General features: G+C 43.1%; 1 protein-coding gene across 2 annotated transcripts in view; it reads right to left on the bottom strand.

Annotated features, from left to right (window-relative positions):
- LOC146075152 (ADAMTS-like protein 5) overlaps positions 1-27,286 on the bottom strand; it is a 72,241-nt gene that overhangs the window by 25,317 nt on the left and 19,638 nt on the right. For both annotated transcript variants that reach the window (XM_083184102.1, XM_083184103.1), the window contains exons 2-8: positions 21,151-21,220; positions 16,488-16,651; positions 15,610-15,670; positions 15,399-15,501; positions 13,803-13,930; positions 12,363-12,486; positions 5,267-5,350 (exon numbers count right to left, since the gene is read on the bottom strand). In XM_083184102.1, the coding sequence (XP_083040228.1) occupies positions 5,267-5,350; positions 12,363-12,486; positions 13,803-13,930; positions 15,399-15,501; positions 15,610-15,670; positions 16,488-16,651; positions 21,151-21,220 (734 nt within the window). The remainder of the gene's footprint in view (positions 1-5,266; positions 5,351-12,362; positions 12,487-13,802; positions 13,931-15,398; positions 15,502-15,609; positions 15,671-16,487; positions 16,652-21,150; positions 21,221-27,286) is intronic.

The raw sequence follows: 27,286 nt of genomic DNA, 5'->3' as shown, positions 1-27,286 counted from the left end.
GGAAATTGAGGAGCACCCACGGGCTACGGCAGCGGGGTCCCAGCAGCGGATATGCCGTCAGCAGCGATGGTCCCTTAGGCGAATGGGAACTAGCAGTATTAATGCAGGAATCAGGATCCCAGATGGCGAGCAGCATGTCAGTCCAGGGGGGGGGGGGGGGGGGGGGGAGCACCCTCCGGGAAAAAATTAATTTGGCGCCCCTGACTACACTTCCCAGCATGCGGATCGCATCGCATCGCACGCAAATCACATGCGTTCCACCCGATAACGTATCACATTGCTAGTTGGGACCTTTACAATCATTTGGGGAGGTCAGCTTTGTACAAAAAATAAATAAATAAAAATAAAATAAAAAGTTCCAGCATAATGTCTCACTTTTTTAATGATTTGCCTACAAATAACATGCCATGATGCTGGTGAGCGGACAACTCCAGCCCTGCAAGGAGCAATGACAGTGATGTACATCTAATGAATGACAGTCATTCATCATTAGGGGCACTCTAGGTTCCATACATAGCAGTCAACACACATGATTACAGAAAAACAGATCTCATTCCCAATAGGTGAGGAGTAGCATGAGAAGGAGCAGTAGGAGCTGGAGAACATTTGACTGTCTCCATTTAGCTGATTCCTGGGCAAGATGTTACCTGTCTGCCTTGCGAGTCCAATGAACAGATAAGAATATGTTTCACTAAAAAGCCAGAGGGCTTTGAAATGTCTCATAATGGGATATTTCATTTCAGATTATACACAGGCGCTCAATGATTATTTTTGGAAAGCATGTAATTCTGTTTCCATGACATATCCAAACTAAAAATGCGTGAGTTCAGCTCCACATTTCTATGACGGGAGAAAATAATGATGTCCCTGAATCCCTACAGAAATAGAAGCATTTGCCCTTATCTTAAAGAGATATGTTATGACAATTTAAATCTTTAGGATTTACAGCAGTGTCAAGATATTCCTCTGCCTTCCACATACCATCCCACCATTCACTTAAATTATACTGTTGACAGTGGGTGGTTGCAATAAATAAAACTAAATCTCATTATTACCATGTGTTTATAAACATCTAACATATTTCAGCAGTTCTCTCCTCACCCCAAATTCAGTACATTGTAGGAGATACAGTTGTGCTCATAGCAGAATTTGTGATTTTCTGGCCATTTGTCAGAGAATATGAACGATAACTCGCAAACTTTTCTTTCACTCATGATTAGTGGTTTGGTGAAGCCATTTATTGTCAAACTGTGTTTACTCTTTTTAAAATCATAATGACAACAGAAACTACCCAAATGACCCTGATCAAAAGTTTACATACCATGGAGATTTTGGCCTCATAACATGCACACAAGTTGACACAAACGGGTTTGAATGCCTCCTAAAAAGGTAACCATCCTCCCCTGTGATCCGTTTGCTTGTAATCTGTGTGTGTATAAAAGGTCAGTGAGTTTCTGGTCTCCTGAAAGACCCCTGCATAATATAAATATAGTATAAAACAGGAAAGGGATATAAAAAGATATCAAAGTAATTGAGAATGCTAATTAGCAGTGTTCAAACTCTAATTAAGAAGTGGAAAATGAGGGATTCTGTGGAAACCAAATAACGGTCAGGTAGACCATCAAAAAGTTCAGCCACAACTGCCAGGAAAAATCCACAAATAACTTCAGCTGAAATACAGGACTCTGAAAAAAAAGTGGTGTGGTTGTTTCAAGATGCACAATAAGGAGGCACTTGAAGAAAAATGGGCTGCATGGTCAAGTCGCCAGAAGAAAGCCATTACTACGCAAATGCCACAAAGCATCCCACTTACAATACTCTAAACTGCACAGAAACTAGCCTCAAATCTTCTGGAACAATGTCATTTGGGGTGATGAGACCAAAATTTAACTTTTTGGTCACAACCATAAACGTTACATTTGGAGAGGAGTCAACAAAACCTATGATGAAAGGTACACCATTCGTACTGTGAAACACAGAGGTGGATCGCTAATGTCTAGTGGATGTGTGAGCTACAAAGGCACTGGAAACTTGGTTTAAATTGATGTCAAGATGAATGCAGCATGTTATCAGAAAATACTGGAGGAAAATTTGCACTCATCAGACCGGAAGCTGCACATGGGACGTACTTGGATGTTCCAACGTGACAGTGATCCAAAACACAAGGCTAAGCTGACCTGCCATTGGCTACAGCAGAATAAAGTGAAGGTTCTGGAGTGGACATCTCCATCTCCTGACATCTCCTGACATCTCCTGACCTCAATATCATTGAGCCACTCTGGAGAGATCTCAAACGTGTAGTTCACAGCCCAAGTATTTACAGGAACTGGAGGCTTTTTGCCAAGAAGAATGGGCAGCTTTACCATCTGAGAAATGAAAGAGCCTCATCCATAACTATCACAAAATACTTCAAGCTGCCATTGTGTTAAAGGGGGCAATGCTGACTGATGTGAATGTTCAACTATACTCTGTACAGCGCTGCGGAATATGTACGTGCTATATATAAGAAACTGATAAATAATAAATAAATACACAGTATTAAGAACTGGGGTATGTAAACTTTTGATCGGGGTCATTTGGGCAGTGTCTGTTGTCAGTATGATTTAAAAAGAGTAAACACAGTTTACTGACAATAAATGGCTTCACCCAACCACTAACCATGAGTGAAAGAAAAGTTTGTGAGTAATCATTCATATTCTCTGACAAATGGCCAGAAAATCACAAATTCTGCTAGGGTATGTAAACTTATGAGCACAACTGTATCTTGTGATAGTGATGTTATCACTATCCACAAGTCTGTGGGAACATGGCAGTCAGGAGAAATGACAATATTGGGGGCTTGACTACCCCCCATCACCTAAAAATAAATACCCAATTTGTGCAAACTTTGCAGGTGTGCACAAATTAGCACAATCCCCTACCAGACACACACTGGTCCCCCACAAGTTACTTTCTGCATGCACCCCATCCTTTTGCAACCCCTGTCTGGAAATCAATGATATTACCAAATATATAAATTAACTAGTGTCAAGCAAACGGATAGGTTTATTAAGATCACCAAATGCTGTCTACCTAGAATACAACATGTTAAAACTCCTGAACAGAAGGCAAGGTGGAAATATTTAGTAATTTTAGCACACTATTAGAAACAAACCACTTGTTTTATATGACACAACAGTTATATATGTTACTCCATCCTCTGTAAAAATCCATATGGCTGGACCATAGGTAACCTGCTGTGGAAAGCAACAATATCATCGTTAAGGATGTTGACACCGCGATGTGTACCGTTAAGTCTATATTGTTACAGTATGGCAATGTATCTAAATTGTCAGAATGTCGACAGGTGAAATGTCGACATTGTAAGAATGTTAGCATTAGGGTTAGGCTGTGCAGGGAGAGGGTCAGAGATGTATTTGGAGTCTCTTGTTTTGGTTCTAATTTCATTATTCGGTTTAAATTTTGCAAAACCACTCTCAAGTATTTAAATTCATAATTAAAATGTAAATCTTGAGTTTTGGATTACTCGATGGATGGAAATAGATAAAAACAGCTGAAGCCATGATATTTTTGCAATCCAAAACCTGAAATTCAAATTTAAAATTTGAATTCCTAACCACAGGAAGATCTTCGAACTAGTACTTGTTTCAGTTCTGCAAAATTTGGGTGGGATTGGATTTCTAAAGAACCGAATTTCACATCTCTAATTAGGGTAGATGATAAATGCCAGAACGCCAGATAATCGGAGGTCTGACCCAAAAATCACAGTCACATGACCACCAGGCCTGGAAGACACAGCTGCAGCCGCCAGAGAAAGGTAAGCCAAAGCAGGGCCACAACACATCATACAAAACCTGGAAAAACTACTGTACCATGTATTTTTTTAACCATTAATCAACCAATAATCATAGTGGCCCTTATTCTGATCGGTGCGGATATATCCGCGTGCGTTCGGCCCGCCAATGTTTTGTGTCTGCGCATGTGCAGAGGCGTCTCTGCGCATGTGCGAGCGGGGCGTACGGCGAAATTCCGCATGATATGTGAACACTCCGAACAGGGGGTGGAGAGGGGCGTGAAGGGCTATTTGGGCTCATTACCATATGTATACGCCCCGCGTTTCATGGGAGTTCCCATGAAAACGCTGGGCGTACGTATGGTAATGCGGCCGTGACGCACGTGTAGGGGGCGGACATATGACATCGCCGGATGTCAGCTGCCCGCCCAGATCTCTGCTTTTGCACGGAAAAATGTCCGTGTGGTCTGAGGTTGCGGGTGCTGGTGGAGCACTCGGTCCTGCATTCGATGGTCTGCGACCATCGAATGATGGGGGAGGTTCCCTTAGATGGAGGAGGCGTATTCCGTGAAAAATACATGTGCGGTCCGTTCGGACAGCTTCTTACCGCATACGGACGGAGTTGGCGATCCGTATGGAAGGCGGGGTTTCGCACGCACGGTCCTGGCCGCATAATCGGCTCCGACCGCACCGATCAGAATAAGGGCCAGTGTGACAACAGCACTTCATAGATCCACCACAAAGCACAAACCACATAGAAATACAAAAGGGTTTATGAATGTTATTCACAGTCCCCCAAGGCATGAATAGTTCTAAGGAATTTAATAATAAGTATTCCATCCTTTCTTTTATGGTTTACACACAGGGAACTGATCACTGCAGTTAATTGAGGATATTCCTGAACACCTAAAAACCATTACACTGTGATTAAACATTATTTAGTTAACAAAATACAAATAGCAAAACATGATAACAGTTTTGACTGTTGGCTATGTATGAATTCACCAATCACCAGTGGACTCCAAGGATGTCCAATAGCCATGATTTCTGAACAGGTCCAGATTGGTGAAAGACAAAGCAGACCTACAGCAATGATGGGTAACAATAGGCCCAATGCCTTAATGCTGGCTCTGGGCCTTCAGCTTTACCTCCCAGCTTCTTCCTGCTATAGGAGCCATCAGTTATTTTCTCAGGTAAACATACTGTTGCCCCAGTTCATCTTCTCTGCATTATGTCCTGCCAAGCTAGCTGGTGAAGCTCTATGGGTACAAGTAACCTTTATGAGCATTAAAAATATTTTCATGAAGAACTAGACCATAACAGTTTATGACCAACATAAAGTGTGTGCTATTAGGCACACGCTACAGAGAACAGACCATAAACCTGTTACATTTCCATGACATGGAATGGCAATGCACCTGTCATAGTCCCTGGACAGAACACCTGGAACTTTCTCCAACAGCCTCCACTTACCCAAATAATTATTGCTCTTGTCTGTCACCCTGATATTAGTGGCACCTGCTGGGATCATGGTCACTTCGTTGTATCCAAAAAGCCCTAAAAAATGACAGAAATAAGGAAAGGTGAGTCCGGTCAGAACATTAAGCGCATGGCAACAAAATAACATCTTGTGCTTGTCCCTCAGGCAAGTCACTGGCTGGAGACACCAGAATGATTCCTACAGGCTGACAATGCTTGGGCATAGGGGTTAATAACATATAGAGCCTGCGTACGAGGAAAATGTGCTCAAGCTGTTATATTTCCACATGAATGTGAAGAATTTCATTTACTAGCAATAGGAATGAACTGGATTGTTCTCAGCTGTTTTCAATATACTTTAACCAGCCAAGTTTCTTTACCGGCTTATCAGCATTGGACTTTATCTCTCATGAATAAACTGTGAAGTTGAACACACTACGCAGGTCTTGAGCAAGACACTGATAAGGGTTTAAAACCTCAAGTGGGCAAGTCAAATAAAGACTAAAAATAATCTTACAATCTATAAGTGAGCACCATACACACATGGCGTTACCTGCCGACACAGATATCTGCATGGGCGGGGACCCAGCGGGGTGCCGACATCAGCAAGCGCATACACACTTGCCAATAACATAAAAAAAAATATATGTATTGTGCAAAATTATAACAAACCATACGTATATCTCTCACACTGAAGAGGCGAAAGTGTACGGACGTTTAGCACTCTTTATCACCCTCACGTTTATCTCTTATAGGCTTAAAACATCTGCCCCTGTGTTTGAAAAATGACAGTTATAGGCCAATTGTAGTGTACGTTATCTTTCTCTATTTAATCTCTTCAAGGCTTAATACACCTTCCCATAGGGTTTATAGGACTGATAATGCCAAAAAAGGGCTAATTTAGTACTTTCGCATACATGAATGCTCGTTACATTAATTCTTGCACTTTAAGAAGACTGCGACAACTACCAGCAGGATATACCTATCACATAAGTATAATTGCAGCTGTCAGTGAAACGGTGTACAAGAGCAGGGCCGGTGCTAGGGAGTCCTGCGCCCTCCTGCAAACCATACATTTTGCGCCCTTTCACATTGCTATTGCAACAAGTTGCAGCCCGATTGTGAGAGTGTATGCAACATGCGATCCCAGAGCCGGATTATAGCGGGGGCACAAGGGGTCAGTGCCCCTGGGCCCCCCTTTCTGATGGGGCCCCCCGTTCCCCGCCCGGATTGCTCTTACCAGCAATGAGCAATCCACCGCTGTCTAGAGCTACAGATCAGATCGGTGCTCCGATCTGCTGCGCTCCGGGGCCCGCCTCAGGGCTGGTGTTGATGCACACAGTGCGGTTGCCCGGCAGCGGCGGCTGCCGTAAATGATTGACAGCCGCCGGAGCCCGGTGTCCGCACGTACAAGTACAGGACAGCTGAGCGACGGCTCAGCTGTCCAATGGTTTTAGTAGATGCAGCCTGCGGCTCAGGGATTGGCTGAGCACGCAGGCTGCAATGAAGCAGAGGCTGCAGAGGCGTGTTTCTGGTCCGGCCTCAGACAGAGGAGCCGCCGGGGAAACGCAAGTGAAACAGGCAGGGGCAGCCCAACGCTCACCAGGCACATTATCATATCAAGGTAGCTGCTGTAGTCTGGAGTATATACATATATATCTATATATAGATATATATCGATATCTATCCATCTATATATATATATATATATATATATATATATATATATATATATATATATATATCGATATATATCTATAGATATATATATATATATATATATATATATATAGATATATAGATAGATAGATAATCTATATAAAATCTATCTATATATAGATATATATATCTATATATAAACATGTGCCTAATATGTTTATTCATGTAAGGAGAATCTTCCTCCTGTATTATGATAGGTTGAACACATATTTATCACTATTTCGCCGTGTGCCACACTGACAGATATGAGTGTTGGGCGCAGGGTCGGAATCCAGATATAGGCTGCTTCTTGATTGACATGTATGTTAATAATACCCAATGTGGCCTCGCCTACAATGGTGATAGGTGGAAGGCAATTGGCTATCCATCTATGCTGGCACTTTTGACATTACCTATCCCGACCGCTGTGGAGTGCACAGCCATGTTTGTTGAATGTGCGCTCCAGGTACGGCATTGTAATTTTGATATTAGACCTTAGGGCCCCCCTATCTTAAGTACCCCGGGCCCCCCAAAGTCTTAATCCAGCTCTGTGCGATCCTATGGAGGATCTCGGGTGCATGTACATGTATGCATACACCATCTCAGTGCTGTGTCCACAAAATGTTGCAGGCACTAAAGATGCCCATACACGCTAAGAGAATCGCATATGTTATGGGCTAGATCGCATCGCATGGCATGCAAGAGGGGAGGAGATAGAGGTGGCGGAGTGTTGAGGACAGGCAGTGGCACTGGTACAGCACACTGAGAAGAGGGAAGGAAGGGGAGGCGGCGCTGCTGCCTGTTCATCATTTGATTGACAGCTGACAGGCGCAGGTAGTAATGGGTAGGGGGCGGATCCAGACATGACATGTCATCCAGGCATTCACAGACAGAGCTACATGCCTCAGCACAAGTGTCCATGAGGAAGAGGGGGCAGGTCGCAGGAGGAGGACAGTGTGTGCGCGGTGCAGGGAGCTGCTCAGCCTCTCCATACTGCCGCCTGCTGTCAGAAAAGCGCTGCGGGCGGTGTGCAGGAGTGCAGGAGGCAGTGACAGTGAGGGATGAGGCATCTTTAGCAGAGCAGGGAGGGAGACAGCGCCTTTTCAGCATGGCGCCTCCCTGCTTTGCAGGAGCTGCTGAGTGGGTAGCGCTGGCCCTGTACAAGAGGCCACAAAGAGCTTTCACTGAGCCATAGTTTCTTAAACTTGGTCCTCAGGACCCCAGACATATTTGGGTTTATTTACCAAGATAGGAATTCTATTGAAGATGGGATGTTTCTATTGGCAACCAATTCAGATAGCTTTATATATATATATATATATATATATATATATATATATATATATATATATATATATATATAAAAGTTTTGTGGATGTTAATATATTTATTTACAGTTTCTTATATGACACAGTATATTAAAATCTATTGCAAGTGATCATATAGGTGAGGTATGAGAACTGTGAAGGTCATCTTTTGGTATAAATAAATAACTTACAAAGAATCCATTATAAATGAATACAAATTATGTCTCTCATTCCCAGATTAGATCGTTGAATTGTCAGTCTCTCGCTAAATAGAAAACTGTGAACAGGTTTTTCCTTTATTAATGGCTAATTTATGAAAACAATTGGAATTATTAATCAAATTAAGCTCTCTATGAACTAACAGAATAAATAAGGAAACTAAACTATAAGTGTAGATACTAGATATAAGATGTAACGATTTTGAATTTAGGACTATATTACCGGACACACTGTTTTTATGTATAGTAACTGCTTAATGACCAATGATTGAATAATAGAGACCAATACAAGGCATGTCAGCCTTTAAATAGCACACAGGACAGCTGAATGGTAACCGTCTTGAAAAAGTTTCCTGTGCATCGAGGTTACGAAACGCGTTGACGTCATTCATTTCTTCTGTGGAGTCCCCAGTCTGTCTCCAGCCAGCGGGCATCTAACACGCTAAAAGCTGCGCTGATCCAGACCAGCCTAAATACCGACTAGCAGTACGGACGCCCGCTTCCATCTGCGGTGATTACACTCTGACCGGCTGCCTTCCTCCGGCTCCCCACTCCTAACAACTAAGTGGGTGAGATATATGCCGGCACCAGTGGGTGCGCACAAAAGCACACCAGCCATTTGTCATATGGCGGGGTACACTCTGTGAGTATACAAGGATCTACTTACCCTATCTGCTTCACCCGGTGATTGATCTCCTGGCCATTTTTTGCGTGTCACCATACATGCTAAAAGAACTGGCTACAAATATATACCGGCTCTAATTGTACTAACACAGAGACCCCAACAGCTTATTCCACTGCTATTATAAAGAAAGCTTACCATACATTGGTTCATTTAATCTGCTACTGGAGACTCCATACCTTTAAGTGCTATTCATAAATCTAAAGCGCTATTAAGAGCTCTATAATTTAATTTATTTTATTTTATTGTATGTATTATATATTTTTGGTGTAAATTGTCATTATATATTTGATATTCTTTATAAAAGGTTATAATATACAGTGTGTCCGGTTTCATCATTTTTTATGAGTGTGGCTCATAACCTCTCCTGAGCTACACACCTCCACCCGAACCAATCAGATTCTGTCTATTGTCTTCTATAAGGTGTTAACTAAATAAGTAGATTCTGACTGGTTGCCCATAGCAACCTCTCATCTTCCATAGAATGGCACCTTAGTAAATTAACCCCATCATGTTTTTGAGGTGGTATCCTTAAAGAATCGTAAGTGAAATAATTAGGTGCACATGGATCTTTTAAAATGGGTCATCGAGTAACGACTACACCTTTGCACTTGCTAGGTGTAAAGTGTGTGCTGTTGGGGTCATGAGGACCGAGACTAATGCAGCCCACACACGCACCGATTTTAGAACGCGTTTTGTACTTTTAAAGTTATCGGGGTGTATTCGTGCGGCGTGTGCGACGCAATGCTGTGTAATGCGCGTTCCCGGGGGGGGGCGATTTTAGATGTCCAAAAAAGTATGTGCAGCAGGTACTTTTTTGGACATTATCGCATAGCATCGGGCTCAGCATTATACAGGCATACGAGCCGATGCTATACGATGGGTTTTTTTTTTTTTGGGGGGGGGGGGGGGGGGAATAATTACATACAAATTGTTATCAACAACTTTATTGCAGGTTTAAAACATGTGAACTCGAACAAAATAAAGGTCAGAAAAAGCCAGTGAAAAAATGTGCTTAAATCGCACAGCATCGCATCGCAGACAGTAAAATAACCATCACATTGGGTCATGCTTAATTCTGGCAGAAAAATTGTAAAGAACCATTGTACAGCCAAAAATGCATAGCACTGAAATCGGTGCGTGTGTGGGCACCATAAGAACCTGTGCACTAAGCAAATATATAGTTGGTTTTATTCACCAATTTATTTAAACTAAATTGAACTGTCATATGAAATGGAATGTTAAAATATATTCAAAAAGCACAGGTAAACAAGTGGTTTCTGCTTTCCTTGACTTAATGTAGGGTCTTGTACATACCCACCTAGAAATTTACCAAATGCATAGGGGTTTCTTTCTTTCTTGAATGTTCAATCTTAATCCTTCTGGATCTCTCAGCAGCGTTTGACACTGTGGACCATGGGATTCTAATAGAGCACCTGAAGAATTTCTGTGGACTGGATGGCACAGTCCTTAGCTGGTTCAACCCTTTCTTCAATGGCAGGTCAAAGAGTTTCTTCTAGAATATACTCATCATCACCAGTGCCACTGCCATGTGGTGACCCATAGGGTTCTATACTATATCCCATGCTTTTTTGCAGTATACATGCTACCACTGACTGACATAATCAGACGCCATGGCCTGGTTTACCACTGCTATACAGATGATACACAACTGTACCTGTTGTTTGCCCCAGGTATTGCAAACCCAATAACAACCCATAATATCTAGGCGAGTTCCAGGAGTGGATGATTGCCAGCTGGCTGCAGTTAAACCTGGATGAAACAGAGGTCCTTATGATAAATCCCAGGACAAGACTGCAGCATATCCGACCAACACAACTTACACTTAGACATTCAATACTAACATACACGGAACATGTGCGTAATCTTGGCGTTGTTCTGGACAGTGGCTTGACACTAATTCATTAGGTAGCAGCCACAATCAAATCATCATTCTTTCATCTAATGAACATAGCCAGAATCAAGCACTTAATTCTGCCTACAGTCATACATGCGATTGTATCATCACCACGCCTAGACTACCGCTATGCCCTCTACCTTGTGCTCCAAACAAATGAATTGCACCGCTTGTAGATGGTACAAAATGCAGCTGCCAGGCTATTAAACAACCAGCCCCTCTCAAGCCACATTACACCCATTCTTTACTCCTTTCACTGGCTGCCTGTATGATGGGGAGTTGCTTTTTAGATTGGCTTAATGACTTTCAAAGACCTTCATGACCAGAGCCCAAGGTACTTGAAGCAGCTTCTGATGCCTTAAGGCTGCCATACACTATGCAATTTTGGCTGATTTCGGGCCAAAATTGCATGTGTGTGACATCTGATCTGATCTGATGTGCGGTCCCGTGCACATCGGACCAGATCAGGCGGTCAGATGTTCAGCACACAAGATCACGTCCGACCTCCCTGACCATCATTTATTTGGTTTAAATAAAAAGGCAATAAGTATTTCAGACACCCATGCCTAACAGACACATGTGACACCTGATAAATACAAAGCCCACCCAACAATACACATTTAGATATGACCGTCACATCCAAGCAAGATGTGTTAAGGTTACTTGACCATTCATGCAGACAGGACCAATGACGGTGCATTCAATAATAAAATCAATCCTATGGACCAGATTATAATTACCACCATAAATACAAGTCTGTGATGTGCATGTGGGGGCTGAGAACTGAATACCATACTTAGAAATACAGTAGGGTACGTTATTGTTATGTGTCATTTCCTTTCCTTAGGCTCGCTTCACACAAAGATACATTAGATCATACTGTCTAACATGCTGACACTAAGCTATTACAGAAATACTAAGCCCCAGCTTTACAGGAGTCAGGGAGTGGTTCCCACAATGATGGCAGATGGAATGTGAATGTAGCTATGATGAAGGCACTAAAATACAGATAAACCCTTACGTCAGGTCATTAGATTGACAGCCAATGTGGAGACTGATATGACAAAGTGATACTATGTAAGTTGATCCATTATGAAAATACCTGAATGGCTACAGTATAATCAGACTGCTCTATTTCATGGGTTACTCGGTGTAGACACTAGTAGATAAATCAGCCGCTGTAATCCGCATATCTCGCCAGCAGCCCTGGTGCCTAGGCCAGCAGTGACCTGCGCTCCCACTCATCTAAGTGCAGGATGACAATTACCAGAAGCCGGGTACTTTGTAGTGTAGATATTGTGATGGTGTCGGCAGGATACGTTTCTCCCCCCACATACTCCACAGATATCAGTCTTCTCATCCGATCCCAAGATGAAGTCACAGCCAACTTGCTAAAATACAGGGATGTGAAAATAAAAAAGGTTTTATTTTTCTTAAGATTCCCTTCATGCAGGCAAGAGGGTGAGAGCAGAGGCCGATAGTTTGGTTATTGGTAATCAAGGCAGAGTATGGTTCTTTCCCCCCCCCCCCCCTTTTTTAAATACAGTAGACATTCAGGTTCTACAATGGCTATGTAACTCTGTATTACACAGTACATTATATATACACCTTTTACAATGGGATAAATATAGTGTTCCTAATTTATAGATGCACAAAAATGACCTTGATTGGCATGTCTTCACAATGCGTATATGTATCCGTGTGTACTATTTATCTATCACACATAAGTCAGCTGGTGATTAAATGGGTATAACCGGATGGCAATGGGGAAATCACACATAGCAGAAGGCGTGATGGTATTGCAGACTATTCAGAAGTCGGAATACTAAGGGATCTGGTGATATCTGATGGATCTCCAAGGATAAGTGTGGTGCAAATATTGCACAGTAGTAGCAATGGCCATTCACATACGGGTGTATACAGACGCAGTGTGGCTACATAGGATGTGTCTGACCGGGATACACAATGTAGGGGGAGGGCCAGGACAGGGGGCATAAATATTCAGGGCCCAGCCACACTCTCTACGGCCTTGGGAGCAGGCACATCCCGATAATGAGGTCAACTTCTCAGCAGGGATGACGATCGCTGTGTCCTACATCAACGGCAATGTTGTCGCTAACTACTAATGATAATGTACTATTTCATGAGGTGACATCAATGGTGCTGCGGCCTCTGTGTAAGAGCTGGGGTAAGACTGACAGCTGAGCCAGTCCAGAAGGCGGGTCAACCCATTCATAGTGCAGCACACACTATGTGCAAGATGGGGGGCAGTGCAGATCTGCTAGATGGCAGCCTAGCTGGTTTGCAAAACCACAACTACACCATTAATGACATGAAACCATCTGGTTCTCTGCAATTGATGGTAAAACTATTCAGTATTGGCAATAGACAACCAATGGTTTAGAATCAGTGATGGCTGACGGACATCTCATTCTCTGAAACATAGCTTGAGCACGTCCGTGTGAGGAAATACACGTTGTGCGAGGTCTATTTCTAGTAACTTTACTACTAACTCTGAATCCATCCCACTAAGTGTGAATGCTACAGCTGAGCTCAGTACTGCACAGCCTAGGACAGACTAAATGCTAAATACAGGCTTAACCTGCTCTTTAAAGTGACACAGTGGTGGGAAATGCTGACACAGAACCTAAAGCTTAAATGACAGAGAACCTTTAAGTTTGGAGACACAGAACTTGTCCATGCTTACCAGGCACTGGCCATTAACGCAGACGCCATCATACTCTGTCCGGCATGACGTTCCATCCAGCACTCTGCCAAAGTTATAATAGAAATTTTGCCCCTGTGCCAAGCAGCTCAGCTCACAGTCTCCTTGTCCTTATTGGGAAATAGAATTACACAGAACTTTGATTCTGCAACATTGTGCATAGAGATACTGTAACACCAGACACCATTTTGTACATAGGGCCTGATTCAGACCAGTTTGCCAGCCTAGTGAACAGGTAAGCACCGTCCACCGCCCCACTGAACACCCCCCCCCCCCTGCACTGCTGAATCCCCTCACTACCATGCAAGGGGGTGTGTACTGTGTGCATGTGGCCAAAGGGGAGAGAAAGCATTCGATAGACACTGACCATTGAATGATTTCTCTCCCCTTTGGTAATAAAAGTCAGTCTAGACCAGTGTTCCTAGGCCCCCTGGGGTGCCTCAGGACACTTGCAGGGGTGCCTTGGGTTGGTGGATCAGGATCAATTCATATTATTGGGCAATGTAACAGGCAAAATCAGTGTTGGTGGCATTACATACAGTATGTGGACAAACAATGCCAAATCCTGTCCCTCACCACATAACTGTAATATATAAACACAATGCACCTCATGTAATATTTTTTTATGAATTTCTCAATAAGAAACATTTGGCCTAGGGGTGCCTTGAAAACATTTTGATGCTCTAGAGTCCAAAAAGTTGCTGCTACTGAAAGCCGAATATGGGGCAGGCAATGACATCATGTGACATCAGCCGCCCAATCCCGCGCAGGCATCGACCCACCTGCATTCCCAGGGCATGCCCAGCATTTTTATGGGGATGCCAATAAAATGCTCTGCCCCCCCCCCCCCCTGCCCGCCCCCTCAAGTGTGAAACTCTGCGAAGCCGTGCGCTCCCAGTGTTTGTGCAAGCAAAAAACCCCACCATCGAACGGGTCTGAATTGGCCCATAGTACAGACCTATACATCATTTAAATGACAGAAGTAGATTTATTTTGTTTGGAAACTCGGCAAAACATCAGTGGGGCAGCTGCAGCCTCCTCGGTGGTTACACCATCACTCCTAAATTGCTACCTCTACACAAAGATTTATTTCTGTGTCAATTCAATCTGTACAGCTACTAAGCTATTACTCACTACTGGGACACTTTCACAACTAAACTTTGTTTCCTATATAACAAAACTTGTGACCACCAGTTTGGGGGAAGGGGGGGGGGGAAAGGGGGGGATTGCGACTACAATTCATTTTCAGAAACATTAAACCTTTGTTAACTTGCGTAATTTTCTATTAAAAATGAACAATTACCGTATGTGATTTACTATTACTGTTTATACAGTATATCATCTCAGTAGAATAACAATTTCTGAAATATTGAAAATGACATTGTGACACAGAAATACGGGCCTGATTCACACCTGTTTGCTATGCAGCGTAAATTCGCTGCTTAGCAAGTAGGTAAAGGCTGCCATGCCCGATGCTAATTCCCGCACTGGCATGCAAGCGGGTGCCCACGCATTCGCTTGCATACTGGTGAGCAGTATACAGTAAATAAGAACACAATGTGGAAATAATTGGTTTACCTGACTGGAAAGGGTCCCATCTGTAGTAATTTCCCATTAGAGGCTTGTTGTTGTAAGCGGAGCATTGGAAATGCCTGAAATCGGTGACTCCCGATGGACAGTCCTGTACAGGTAGAGAGTTATCTATTTACATTATCCTTCACTCTTCAGCCAATAGGAGTCCGTAAGATTCTAGGACCATCTACATTGAATATATAAGCATGACCCCCACCTTCATGTTACACACTTGGTACTGTCTCGTGTCTCCTGGGCAGTCTGGTCCTGATGAATCTCTATTTAGAAAGAGCAAAGATCAATAATGATAACCGGAAAAAACTCAGCAGCCAACAATGAGGGTTAATGTTGTAACAAGATACCAATAACACATTATCTTGTTACAGAAATACATCTTTTAAGATTTTGGAATAGACACACAAATTCTTTTGCTGACAAGTCGGCAGGAGCGGACATGTTTTTAACACATAAAAAAAAAAAGGCGTAATAATGACCTAAATAATTTGTTCAGACGTCTTACAAAAAACACATAGTTTTGGTGTGCACGAGCCAAGCAATTTCTTATAGGTCACAATGACAAACAACCATCTCTAAGGTTACAGCACGAATCTAAACCATAAACAGCAAGTGTAAATAACACACATAAAAAGCACTTAATTGAAAAATAAAAAAGTTGTAAAAATGACGTGTGAAGAGCATCATTTACGACAATTTTTATATAATGTATATTTATATATTTTAACTAGCACTCTGCTCACAAAGAGGCTACATGCTGAGCATAATTCAGCATGAACCAACATTTAGGGTCGATTCGATCATAGAATATTGAAAAAATAAAATACAAAAGTAGGGAGTGAAAAATATCACTGGATTCTTAGCAATTATGATGACTCAGACATTAGTTGTAATATTTCCAATTTTGGGGGGGAAAATGCCCAACATTTCATTCATTAAGTTAGTCACATCCATTATGATGTATTTTTTTCAACACTGGATAACAACAGTTTTATTTGCACAACTTATTTTATTTAACCCACCACAGTAAAAATGTAGAGCTGTGAACAGTGGAGTTTATAAGTTGGTGAATGCCCGTACCTTATAACACATTGCCGGTGGCGCACTGCAGCTCCCCCTCCACATGTCCGGGAGCATGGAGACCAGCTCTGCCATGAACCCCACTCGTTGCTGGACTTCAGAGGTAGACTATGCTCGGGGCCAAACCAGTTTACAACTCCTCTTTGAAAGGGCATCCTCTGCACCTAATGAAAGCAAACACTGAGCAAAGGAGTCTTTAGCTACTGAAAAGATGTTCTTTAAATATGTAATTGTAGAACATGAAATGTTGTTTTAAAACTGGAGACCACCACTGCTATAGAATGGAAGCTTTGCCTGGCTATAACAACATGATATCCAAACACAATCTCCATCTCAGTCCATGACATTGCTATGGGGTGTCAATGCCTGGAGGCATGCAGCAGTGCCCCTATAGGATAAGGCGTAGTGTGTTTAGATAGACAGTGTTGTAAATAAGGAGCTTTGGGTGTCTGTATCTGGCAAGAATGTGTTATGGAACAGACAGCCCTGATCTATTTCAAGTGAAAAACACTTGTCTTTTATTTCCAAAGCCTGTAAAGCATGGATCTGTTGAATGAAAAGCAAACAAAATGCCAAAACAGTAAAATAATCATAACACAATTGTAAGATCAGCCTAATGGCCTGGCGACAGGCGCTTCAGATTATCCCATTTTGCTGCAAACAGCGCTCATAGCCAATACATACAAATGAAGAATTTAAAGCAACAGAATATTTGACCATCTCATTTTAGGGCGGATGTACTTTGTCTTGATGAAAAGGAGAGAGATAAAGTGTAGCATTCAATTATTGGCAGCTACGTGCAGCCGCTAATTATCGCACCACGGGGATTCTATGAGCCCCGATCACCGACACTTATCAGGGGTGGGGATTGTCCGCTTGAATTTAAATCTGTGATAAGTGCTGCAAAAGTACCTAGGGCCACGGCTTATTACTGGACCCGTGTTTTTGCATGAAAAACAGTCTTTTCTGTGAGAGTCAATTGAATTGGGGGCAGCGCTGTCACGGCTAATTCGATGCATTCATTGTACCAACCAATCAGTTCCTGACGTTTTTCAAAGACAGTCTATTAACATGGTGTTAGGAGCTGATTCGTTGGTACTTTAGTTATCTCCACTTTATCACTCGCCAAGGTTTATTACATCCCCCTCTTGGTTATAGCTACATGATTAGTGTTCATTCCAGCACCCGCTATCTCTGAAAACCCATGCAGTTCCTCTTCCCTGCCTGGGGTGTCACTGTCTGCTGTGTTGTTTCTAGCACAGGTCTGGTTTGCATATCAGTGCTGATATACAGACCACACTGTGCTAGAAGCACTACAGCAGACAGCGACACCCCAGGCAGGGAAGAGGAACTGCATGGGTTTTCAGAGATAGCGGGTGCTGGAATGAACACTAATGCAAAAACTCCATGTCCATGACTTTCTGCAAGGCAGTAATACAAATGGATCTCCTTGCACTAGTATCAGCAGTTCTGTGGGCTGAACCATTACTCAGGCCATCTAGTAACTATGAATCTGGAACATCACAATGGCATGAGGCACGGTTAAGCTTCACTCTCAGCGGTTCTCAAACTGTCGGTCCTGTCCGTGTTGCTGACCATCAGGCTGATGACTTCTGTAATCTCTCCATCAGTGATCCAAGGAGTATGACAAATCGGTTGAACTGCCTGTAACTTCAGACTCCTCACATTACTAGAGATCTGAGGAGTCATCTGGCAGCTCTGCCTCTCCTGTGCCTCCCAGAAGCGGCTGCTGGCACCTCTGCCACCAGCAGGCTGCAGTCCTGGATCCCTCATCTAAATGCAGGTATCCATAGGGGCACATAGCTGGTAGGAAGGGCGCACCCGGAGTTTTTGCACATGAACGCGCATCAACCCCGGGATTTTGGTATGTCTGAGAGTGTCAACCTAGGTGTTAAAACCAGGGTCTCCGACCCTTTTTTTTTTACATGGGTTGAGGATTTATGACCCAGGTTGACCCTTTCAGACATAAAAAAAACCCGGGTTTTTCAGCAAATTACCAGGTAGAACTGCTTCACCTGATAATTTGCTGCATAAGCAAGCGTGAAAAGGTGCAGGCTGCACCCGGGAAAATGACCCAGCAGTCAAAATCCTGGTAAATGTCCAGGTAGTAGGTCTAAAAGGGGTATATGTAAAGAGCTTCTTGTAATTAAGAGTCCCAGAGTGCTTGCTCCACCAAAACCGCCCCCCACCCATCTGGCGTATCTCCTCGCAACCATGCAAGGGGATGTGTTATGAAAACACATCCCCCCGCATGTGCCCACAGCGGATGAAATCATTCAATGGTCGCCTAGCATCGAATGATTTCTCGTGGGATCGCAAACTATAAGTCAGTGAAGAAGGACTTTTATTTGCAGGGTGCAGGGACAAAGACAAGGCTGGTGGCTGACGTAGAGCGACTGCCACTATTGTGAGCCACTCCCCAGTTTTTGTCACTTTGGGGCATGCACAGCTTTCTGTTAGCTGCTGGCATGCCCACAGCCCCTTTGTCTCCTGTGAATAGATGTTGTGCCCATGTCCAAAGAGTCTAATTATCACTGTGCTGCTGAGCTCCTAACACCCCCTTCCCCCCCGATACACACACACACACACACACACACACACACTGCAGGATACTGCTCCCCATACAGCAGTTTTCGCCCGTTATTGGCAAATCTGCCATAAATTCATGTGGTTTTGGCGAATTTGCGGACGTTTTTACAAAAGAATAACAGGGCATGGACAAAAATATACTCAAAAACAGGCGAAAATGCCCATGACTGAATACTAAAAGGGTAATCTATGCCGTTTTTTTTTTTTTTTTTTTAAACTCAGGCAAGATTGAATACGCCCCATAGACTTTGACCTATATCTATTAACTGCACTTTGTGCTTACCTGTAACATCTGAGAGCTATACGAGGAAGGGTACATGTGCACATCTCAGGCAACTCATAGAATTGTAAATAACTCAGCAATAAAAAAATTATTTTCAAGGTCATTAGAAGAGTATAGGTTATTATAGAAAGCATTTGTGTATTCTATGCAAATAGTTAAAAGTTACATATTTCACCTGATGCACTACGGCTAAACACAATTAAATAGAACGGATAGCTATAACCATGCATGGGATTGTAATAAATACAGCAAAAGCAGCCGCGAAAACCAGGCCAGAGTAAGCGCCTCCCTCCTTTCCTCTCCCCATACACTCATGCATGGGATTGTGTAAGGCCTTCTCTCAGGGAATATAGGTAGAGGCATATTGATTGAATAGCAGCCTTTTCTGGCCCATACACAATATAATGTGAATCCTGGTCTAAGGGGCCAATTTACTATTAAATATTGGGTGGCCAACTGCGGGTTATCCGCAATATTAAGCACCCCCTTGCATGTATCACGGAGGGACTTCAGCAGGAATCTCCCTGCTGCGATCCCCCGTCCTGCTGGCAGCCGCATCCTCCATAGGTATCTACGGAGGGGGCGATGCTGCCCGATTTATCAATATCGGGCATCATCACATAAGGTCCCAGGGCTACCACCAGTCGGCTACAGACTACAGTACGTTCACCGGGGGGGTGGGGCTGAAGTTTCAGTACTAACCGTGCATACACATACAACCCCCCCCCACCGGCACCTGGCAAAACAGATCAAAGGGAGCGGTTCCTGAAAGGATCGCATATTGCAATATGATTGTGAGTGTTAGATCCCGTCCAGATCGCATTGCATACGTGATCCAATAGTAGATGTGCCCTAACAAACAACCTAACTTGCAGTCACTACTACAGCATGCAAGGGTGAAGAGTTAGATGGTTATATCGATTGATCAATCATTTAGTAGTCTACAGTTTCTGATTCATTCCAATGTATTAAGATTATAGACAGTCAGCCAGTGATCCCCATATTGATTAATGCTTTCCATAAGTGGGGACAAAATACTATGGCACATCCAATGTAATATGTTATTTTGGTTATGGTACAGTTTAAAAATGTAGATGGACCCAAAAATGTGCCCATTAGATATAAACCGGATGATGCCTCTACCATGTCACCATACAATACAATGTTTGCAATGCTGACAATACCGCATAGCAATGTGTACATTACCTGGCTATGAGAATAGTCATCATTGGGGGCAGCGGCATGCAAATCAGCCAAGAGAGGGGGTTGTTTTACTTACTACCTATCTGGCTGGTGCAATCACCAAGTGGTGCCGCCGAATGGCTGTCTGGGTTCTGTACAGCTCAGCAAATATATGTTCCCCATGTCTGTGTCCCTCATAAGGATTAATCTAGTGCATTTCTGTATGTTTGATATATATCTGTACTGTCACTGTTTTACTTGTTACCACTCTGGCCGTTGCACAGCTATCCAAATCTAATTCCTAGTATACGCATATATACCTGGCCAATAAAGTGGATTCTGATATTATCATATAGTTTCAATGGACCACGGAAGGAGGATGTTGTAAACCTAAACTGACACCTGAATAGCTTGTATAAAAGTTTAAACTGCATTTTTTCTTGTAAATGCTTGGATGGACAAAAACGAATAATTAAAAGCCCCAGATAGCATGAGAAAGCTTTAATAAAATAAATGAATTAAGAGTAGTAGAAAAGTAAAAAAATAAGGTAATGCAATGTTATTCAAACAAGCACCTATTTACTGTACCTGGCAGAAGGATGGTAGGATAGGGAGGACCAAAACAACATACAGAGTAGTCAAACATCGGCATATCAACCTGAAAGGAGAAAGGAACTTAGTATATGTAGGCTTTCAATCAATTCAAGAGCGAGAAAAAAGTTACAGTAGTGGAATAATTACCCAATTCCAATAAGTCTAGTGAAAAGCAACTTGTATATTACAAATATAAATTCCGGTACTTGTGAGTTATCTGGACGCCCGATTTTTTGATTGTATGCCTTAAGTTAAGGCATACAATCAGATACGATGCGATGCGATATCGCATCGCATCGCATCGCATCGCATGCGACCATCGGATGCGATGACCCGATTTTTCCATAGGAATCAATGTTAAAATGATTCCTATGGAAAAAGGGGTCCTTTTCATACCCCTACTATCCAAGTGGGCATGGAGTTGGATATAAACCTGTGGCGAGCGTAGCGAGCCACCGAGCCCGAAGCGTGGCGAGCGAAGCGAGCCCCGCGAGGGGACGGTATTCCGTGTCCCCTCGCGGGGCTCGCTACGCTCGCCACGCTTCGGGCTCGGTGGCTCGCTACGCTCGCCACAGGTTTATATCCAACTCCATGCCCACTTGGATAGTAGGGGTATGAAAAGGACCCCTTTTTCCCATTGAATTCCATGTTAAAATGGACTCAGTCCATTTTAACATTGATTCCTATGGAAAAATCGGGTCATCGCATCGCATCCGATGGTCGCATGCGATGCGATGCGATGTACCCGATCCGACCCGATTTAGAAATCGGGCGTCCGGATAACTCACAAGTACCTAAATTCCAATAAAAAAATGAGCTTTTCAGGCAGATGGATGGATGCATGTTCTGTTCCTCATTGGTCTACATTTTAGGCATTGAAAGTCCATCTTTCAATAAGGGACTATGGAGGTATATGGTACGATATGTCGGCAACATGAGAATGTCAACATTCATCATGACAGTAAGGAAATATCAACATTTTAGAATGCTGACATATCATCCCAGGGGCCAATTACCTGCTCCAGTCATTTGCAGTGGCTCCAGCACAGGCCCCTGTTCCCCCAGCATTCCGTTAAGTACTGATCCCTATCCCCAATCCTCCCTTTAGTGCCTAACCATTGCCACCACCCCCCCCCCCCGCCCCGCAGCCGGACAATGTTATCATCATCATAACTGGCGACATTGAGATCATAACACCATGAAGGTTGACGTTGCAAATGTAAACCTAATAACTAGGTCCCGCTTTTAGGAACACAGGAAGAAGGCTAACTTACCCTGAGAATGGGTATATGAAGATATGGACCATGTATAACTTTTAGTAGGTGAGAATAGACTGTAGAAAAAAAATAGGGTACTTATATGTTAGTTGGGCGCCCACTATAGTTAGTACGCTCATACCCCCACTATCTATGTTGGCATGGAGTTGATGTTATGTAGTGTGGCGAGCGCAGCGAGCCACCGAGCTCGAAGCGTGGCGAGCCCCGCGAGGGGATGCAGAAAACTAAGCAAATAGCTTAGTGGGCGCCCAACTAACATATAAGTACCAAAAATAGCATTGAAGCTACATTGTCTAACAAGATGTTACAAATTTACTACGCAATATTTCATTATTGAATTTAATATACCCACAAACAATTTGAGAATTTTATCTTAAGTGATCTCACTTTTGCGTTTATAGTCCCCCAAGCCATGTGTTCCCATTTGTCCTTTCCCAATTGCTGGCTTGTTCAGCCCAGGTGCCAGCCTGGTTTTGGTGGATTCTCAGTGTATAACCCTGAAGGACCAGCCCAACTGCATAAGCCATAGGTTCCCAAAATCGACCCTCAAGGCAATCAAGGATATCCATGTCTAAGCACAGATGGTTAAGTCAAAGTGACTGAAGTATTAATTAAGTCACCTGTTGAAGTGTTTTGAGTAGCGCATTTGGGAACCTCTGACATTAGCATTTGGATCAGCAATGTATTTCCTCGATTGGGGTCAATAGAGGGGGGGGGGGGGGGGGGGCTTTTAAGATTTTGCTATGGGGCCCACAAAGTTCTAGTTATGCTCCTGCAAGCAGTGTATGCAATACACCTTATGACAACATGTACTTCTTGTTTGCACACAATAGATGCATGCATGGTGTGGGCAGAGGCGTTACAGGAGAATTTACTGGTAACTAGTGATATCATTGAGGCACGAAAGTGCATGTGCCCTCATTCAGGTCTAGTTCTCTTCCCCATAGTGTATAGGTGATCTGTACACTATAATAAGAGAAAATAAGCTAGCTATATATTTTGGGTGTATTTAATGCTTTCTGCAAGCTGTGACAGTATTCAACTGACCCCCCCTGCACACGCCGTTTCCCCCTTCGATAGGTTTTTGGATCGAGGGGGAAACCGCGTGTGCGGCCGCTAAAACAGCGAGGTTCTCTGCAGTAGCCACAAGCCTCGCTGTTTGGGGAATCCTCGCTGTCCTCTGACAGAGAGGATTTCCTTGGTGTGTTGAATAGGTTGAGTGGCCGCCGCTGGGGTTAAACAGAGAGGATTGCTTGTTTTCAGCGATCCCTGCCATTTAACCCCCTCGCCGGCTGCATTGAATACACCCCTTTGAGTGATTTCATTGCAACAATAATTCTTATTATCAGCTAAATTTTGCCATTGATACTTTGTACTGGTCGTCTGGAAGCAAGTCATCAGCACTATGAGAAATGCTTAAATGCAGCCATGGACCTCAGCCCTCTTCCTGCTTTTGCCCGATTTGCCAGTTTTAGCATGTCATGTTGGTTTAAAATACATGTCTGTAGATTATTACAGATAGGGGTCTCTTTCGTTGATTAAATGTATTGATTGAGCTTATTATGGAGATTAAAGATAACATGCTACCCTTTGAAGGTTAGAGGACCGCCAAATGCAGTCCTTCAAAAGTATCAGGTTGCCTATCAGTGGGAGTAAGTTTGACCTCAGTTCCTGTGACACACAGTCAAAACAGCCTCTTAGAGTCAAATCAATATGACAGAAAGGTTCCTTATGTGGGAGATTACTCACTAGATGAATTGCATTTAAAAAAACATTTGTACTTTGTTGTTGCATGAATGATTGACAAGGGGAAACTATGAAGTCCGGAAGGCCCTATGGACAGGGACCATTTAAAACCTTTAAAATTCCACTGACAAGCTTGCTGCGGAAAAAAACAAAACAAGAAATGAAATACATATTCAATAAAGTGAAATGGGCAAGACCCTAGTCACACGAGGGGGGTTTATTGGGGAAAAAAAAGGTGGCAGAGTTCAAAACAGCAAGATGGGGGGGGGGGGGGGTATTTGACAGGCTGTGAAGCTTTGATTTGAGATGACTAAACACACAATAGAGACACCAAATTAACTGCCACTGTTAAACTTAGTTATTGGTAAGGTTATGGGCTTTATTGGTTCCGGTGAACCCATACCAACTTTTACTTGCAGGCACCACATGTAGGCCTTTTACCATCATCATTGTTTATACGTTAGGTGCTATAAAAGGTGTACACATGCCTTACAAGAAGTAGACATAAAATCAAAGCCGAAAAAAACAATACACAACAGCATGTACAAAACAAAAATGCCAATATTGGGAGAGACAATATTGGTTCAATTCGCTGTAGCTAGCTGGAGTTGAACAGTGTAAGAGATGCTGGAGGGGAGGAGGCGAAGCGAGTGCACGGGAAACACAGGAGGGCCCTGCCCAAGAGCATGCATTTATGGAAGTCGAGTTACACACACGCCATTTTAGGATAGTATGGCCGCCATTTTGGTTCGCAGAGTTGCGCAAATAAAGTTTCCATACCCGAGTATGTGTGACAAAGTGGACCAGAAGAGTAGCCATACTATCACACATAAATTCATAAATACATACTGACACTATAAAATGTAGTTAAAGGTTTAGAACGCCACACATAGCTTAGTTAGCCCCGCATACATCTGTCTGTATCATGTTTAGTACCGTTCCGTTCAGCTCATTATGCGAAGTATTCCGGTCATTGCGAATATTTCACAATGTACACTGCCCGATAGTTATGGACATAATCCATAACTCAGAGACAGTTTCTGTTGAAAGTAGTTAACAAAGGAAACTAGATGAAACCAGTTCTTATCCCTGCTGACGCCGAAACCACCAAACAAAGGACTCTTAAAGTTCACTCCCCTGCACCTGGTCAGACCAGGTACAGCGTCTAACCTCCAATCACAGTGGACCGGACATATGATCTCTGACCAATGAGAATGGCCTTTGACCTCCCCTTTCTGACCCTATAAGATAGGCGACCCAGAGCAGCCAGGGTCTCTTCGGCACAACTACCTTCCCTGGACCTTCCTACCGGACTATCGCTCATTCCTGAACGATAGTGAGCTCTGACCGGACTGCGCTTCGCATACTAGATGACCACGGTAAACGGTTGCATTTCACGGTATTTATTCTTAAAGTATTGTTGGCTGATTGTGTCTTGTATCTGTTTTCTCTCCCCTTAGTAGAGTCTGTTTAGTATTTCATTGTTAGTATATTGTATTACTTGTTATACCTGTTTATTCTTATTTCTGTAACCCCCTTTTGTCCATTAGGGACTCAAATACAATCTGTTTACGGAGCTCTTATCTCCATATTTCTATACAGTGGTCGTTGTCTGTTTATTCGCATAATAGCGATAAGGTATATTGCGGACACAGTCCGATAAGGTATATTCGCAGATTAGAGACAAAGTACTGCGAAGGAATCTCTGATTAAGGTATTGGTTCTTGGTATACATAATACAATAAAAGGTACGCTACGCTGCGCTACGCTTTGTTCGCACGTAGCTAGGTATAAAGGGTACGTTGGTTGCGGACTTATTACGTAACCAACGCTTTTCACTTATTGTCTCTCTGGTCATATTTAATCGCCATTAACAATTGAGGGCTCGTCCGTCCGCTCCACAGTCCAGAACTCAGTACCAGGCGTGCGACTCGACCTATACCAGCAAAAGGGTGGAAGTATTAAGTATTTATTTGTTTCCATTGCTGGATAGGCCGAGTCCGCGGCGGTGCAGGGTTCGGGAAGTGCTAGCGCTGAACCCGGAGTACAATAGGTGAAAGCCACGTGTTTTAAAACATATATTAAGTGTTTAGTAAACTGTACTTCTGCCTGCCACAAGTAGTTTAACGGGGTATAGTGTTTTGAGTTGCTTGTTTATTACAGTATATGTACCACGTGCGATAAGGTTCGCACACGTGGAGTCTGTGTTTATTATAGTACATAGAGGATCCCCTCTGTGCAAAACTATAACTTTTATTGTTAGTTACTGCAAAACCAGAGACTCCGCCACGTGGCGACAAGCCCTGGGCCTTTTGCAGTAACGTAAAGCGTCTATTGTGTATTAAGCAAGGTGCGCGCGCACGTGCCCATATCGGGAAATTTTCGCATCTTTGTACGTGATTTACGGATTAAGTGCGGGATTTATTTCGCATCTTGATACGTAACTTTCGGACGGAGTTAAGGGATTTATTCCACATTTAGGCGCAATTACTGCGTATAGTGAAACCCGAGTGCAACCTTGCAAATACATTATAGAACACGTGGGTGGCCGATTCATCGGCGGCCTGTGAACAGCGCATGTACACACGTGGCTGTTCATTGGTACTGCACATGCAGCACACATAGGAACTCAAAGGTGAACAGTATTAAACCACTAGCTTTATTTAAACAGTATAGCAATATACTGTGGATAAGGTGGTGATTAAATAAAGAGAAAATAAGTTTTTTTCTTTTTGTTCATTTTCTCATTAAGCAAGCAACTCAAGCATTATTTTAATAGATTCCTATAGCGTATTATAAGGGATTTATACCTGCATAAGTATCTAGTGAAAAGCTATCAGCCTGGGAAGACTTTCTGTACAGAAATATTTCAAATATATGCATAAGACCAAGGTGTAACCAGCGCCCAGTGTGAAAAATAACTGAGGCGAACGGGTGTGTGACGACACGACTCAAGCGCAGTGTAGCCAGTGTAGGACAGACCAGTTAGGACCGGGTTCACGTGACGACGTGCCCATAGGAACTGCCCCTTCCGTGGAACTACCTATTTTGATCCACTGGGAGGGTACAAGAGGCTAAATCGGAACCCAGTGATCCGATCAGCTACT

Source organism: Crinia signifera, chromosome 4 (genome assembly GCF_055691185.1).
Source record: "Crinia signifera chromosome 4, ASM5569118v1, whole genome shotgun sequence".
NCBI lineage: Eukaryota > Metazoa > Chordata > Amphibia > Anura > Myobatrachidae > Crinia > Crinia signifera.
The sequence above is the reverse complement of the archived record's forward strand: the minus strand, read 5'-3'. Positions and strand labels throughout refer to the sequence as shown.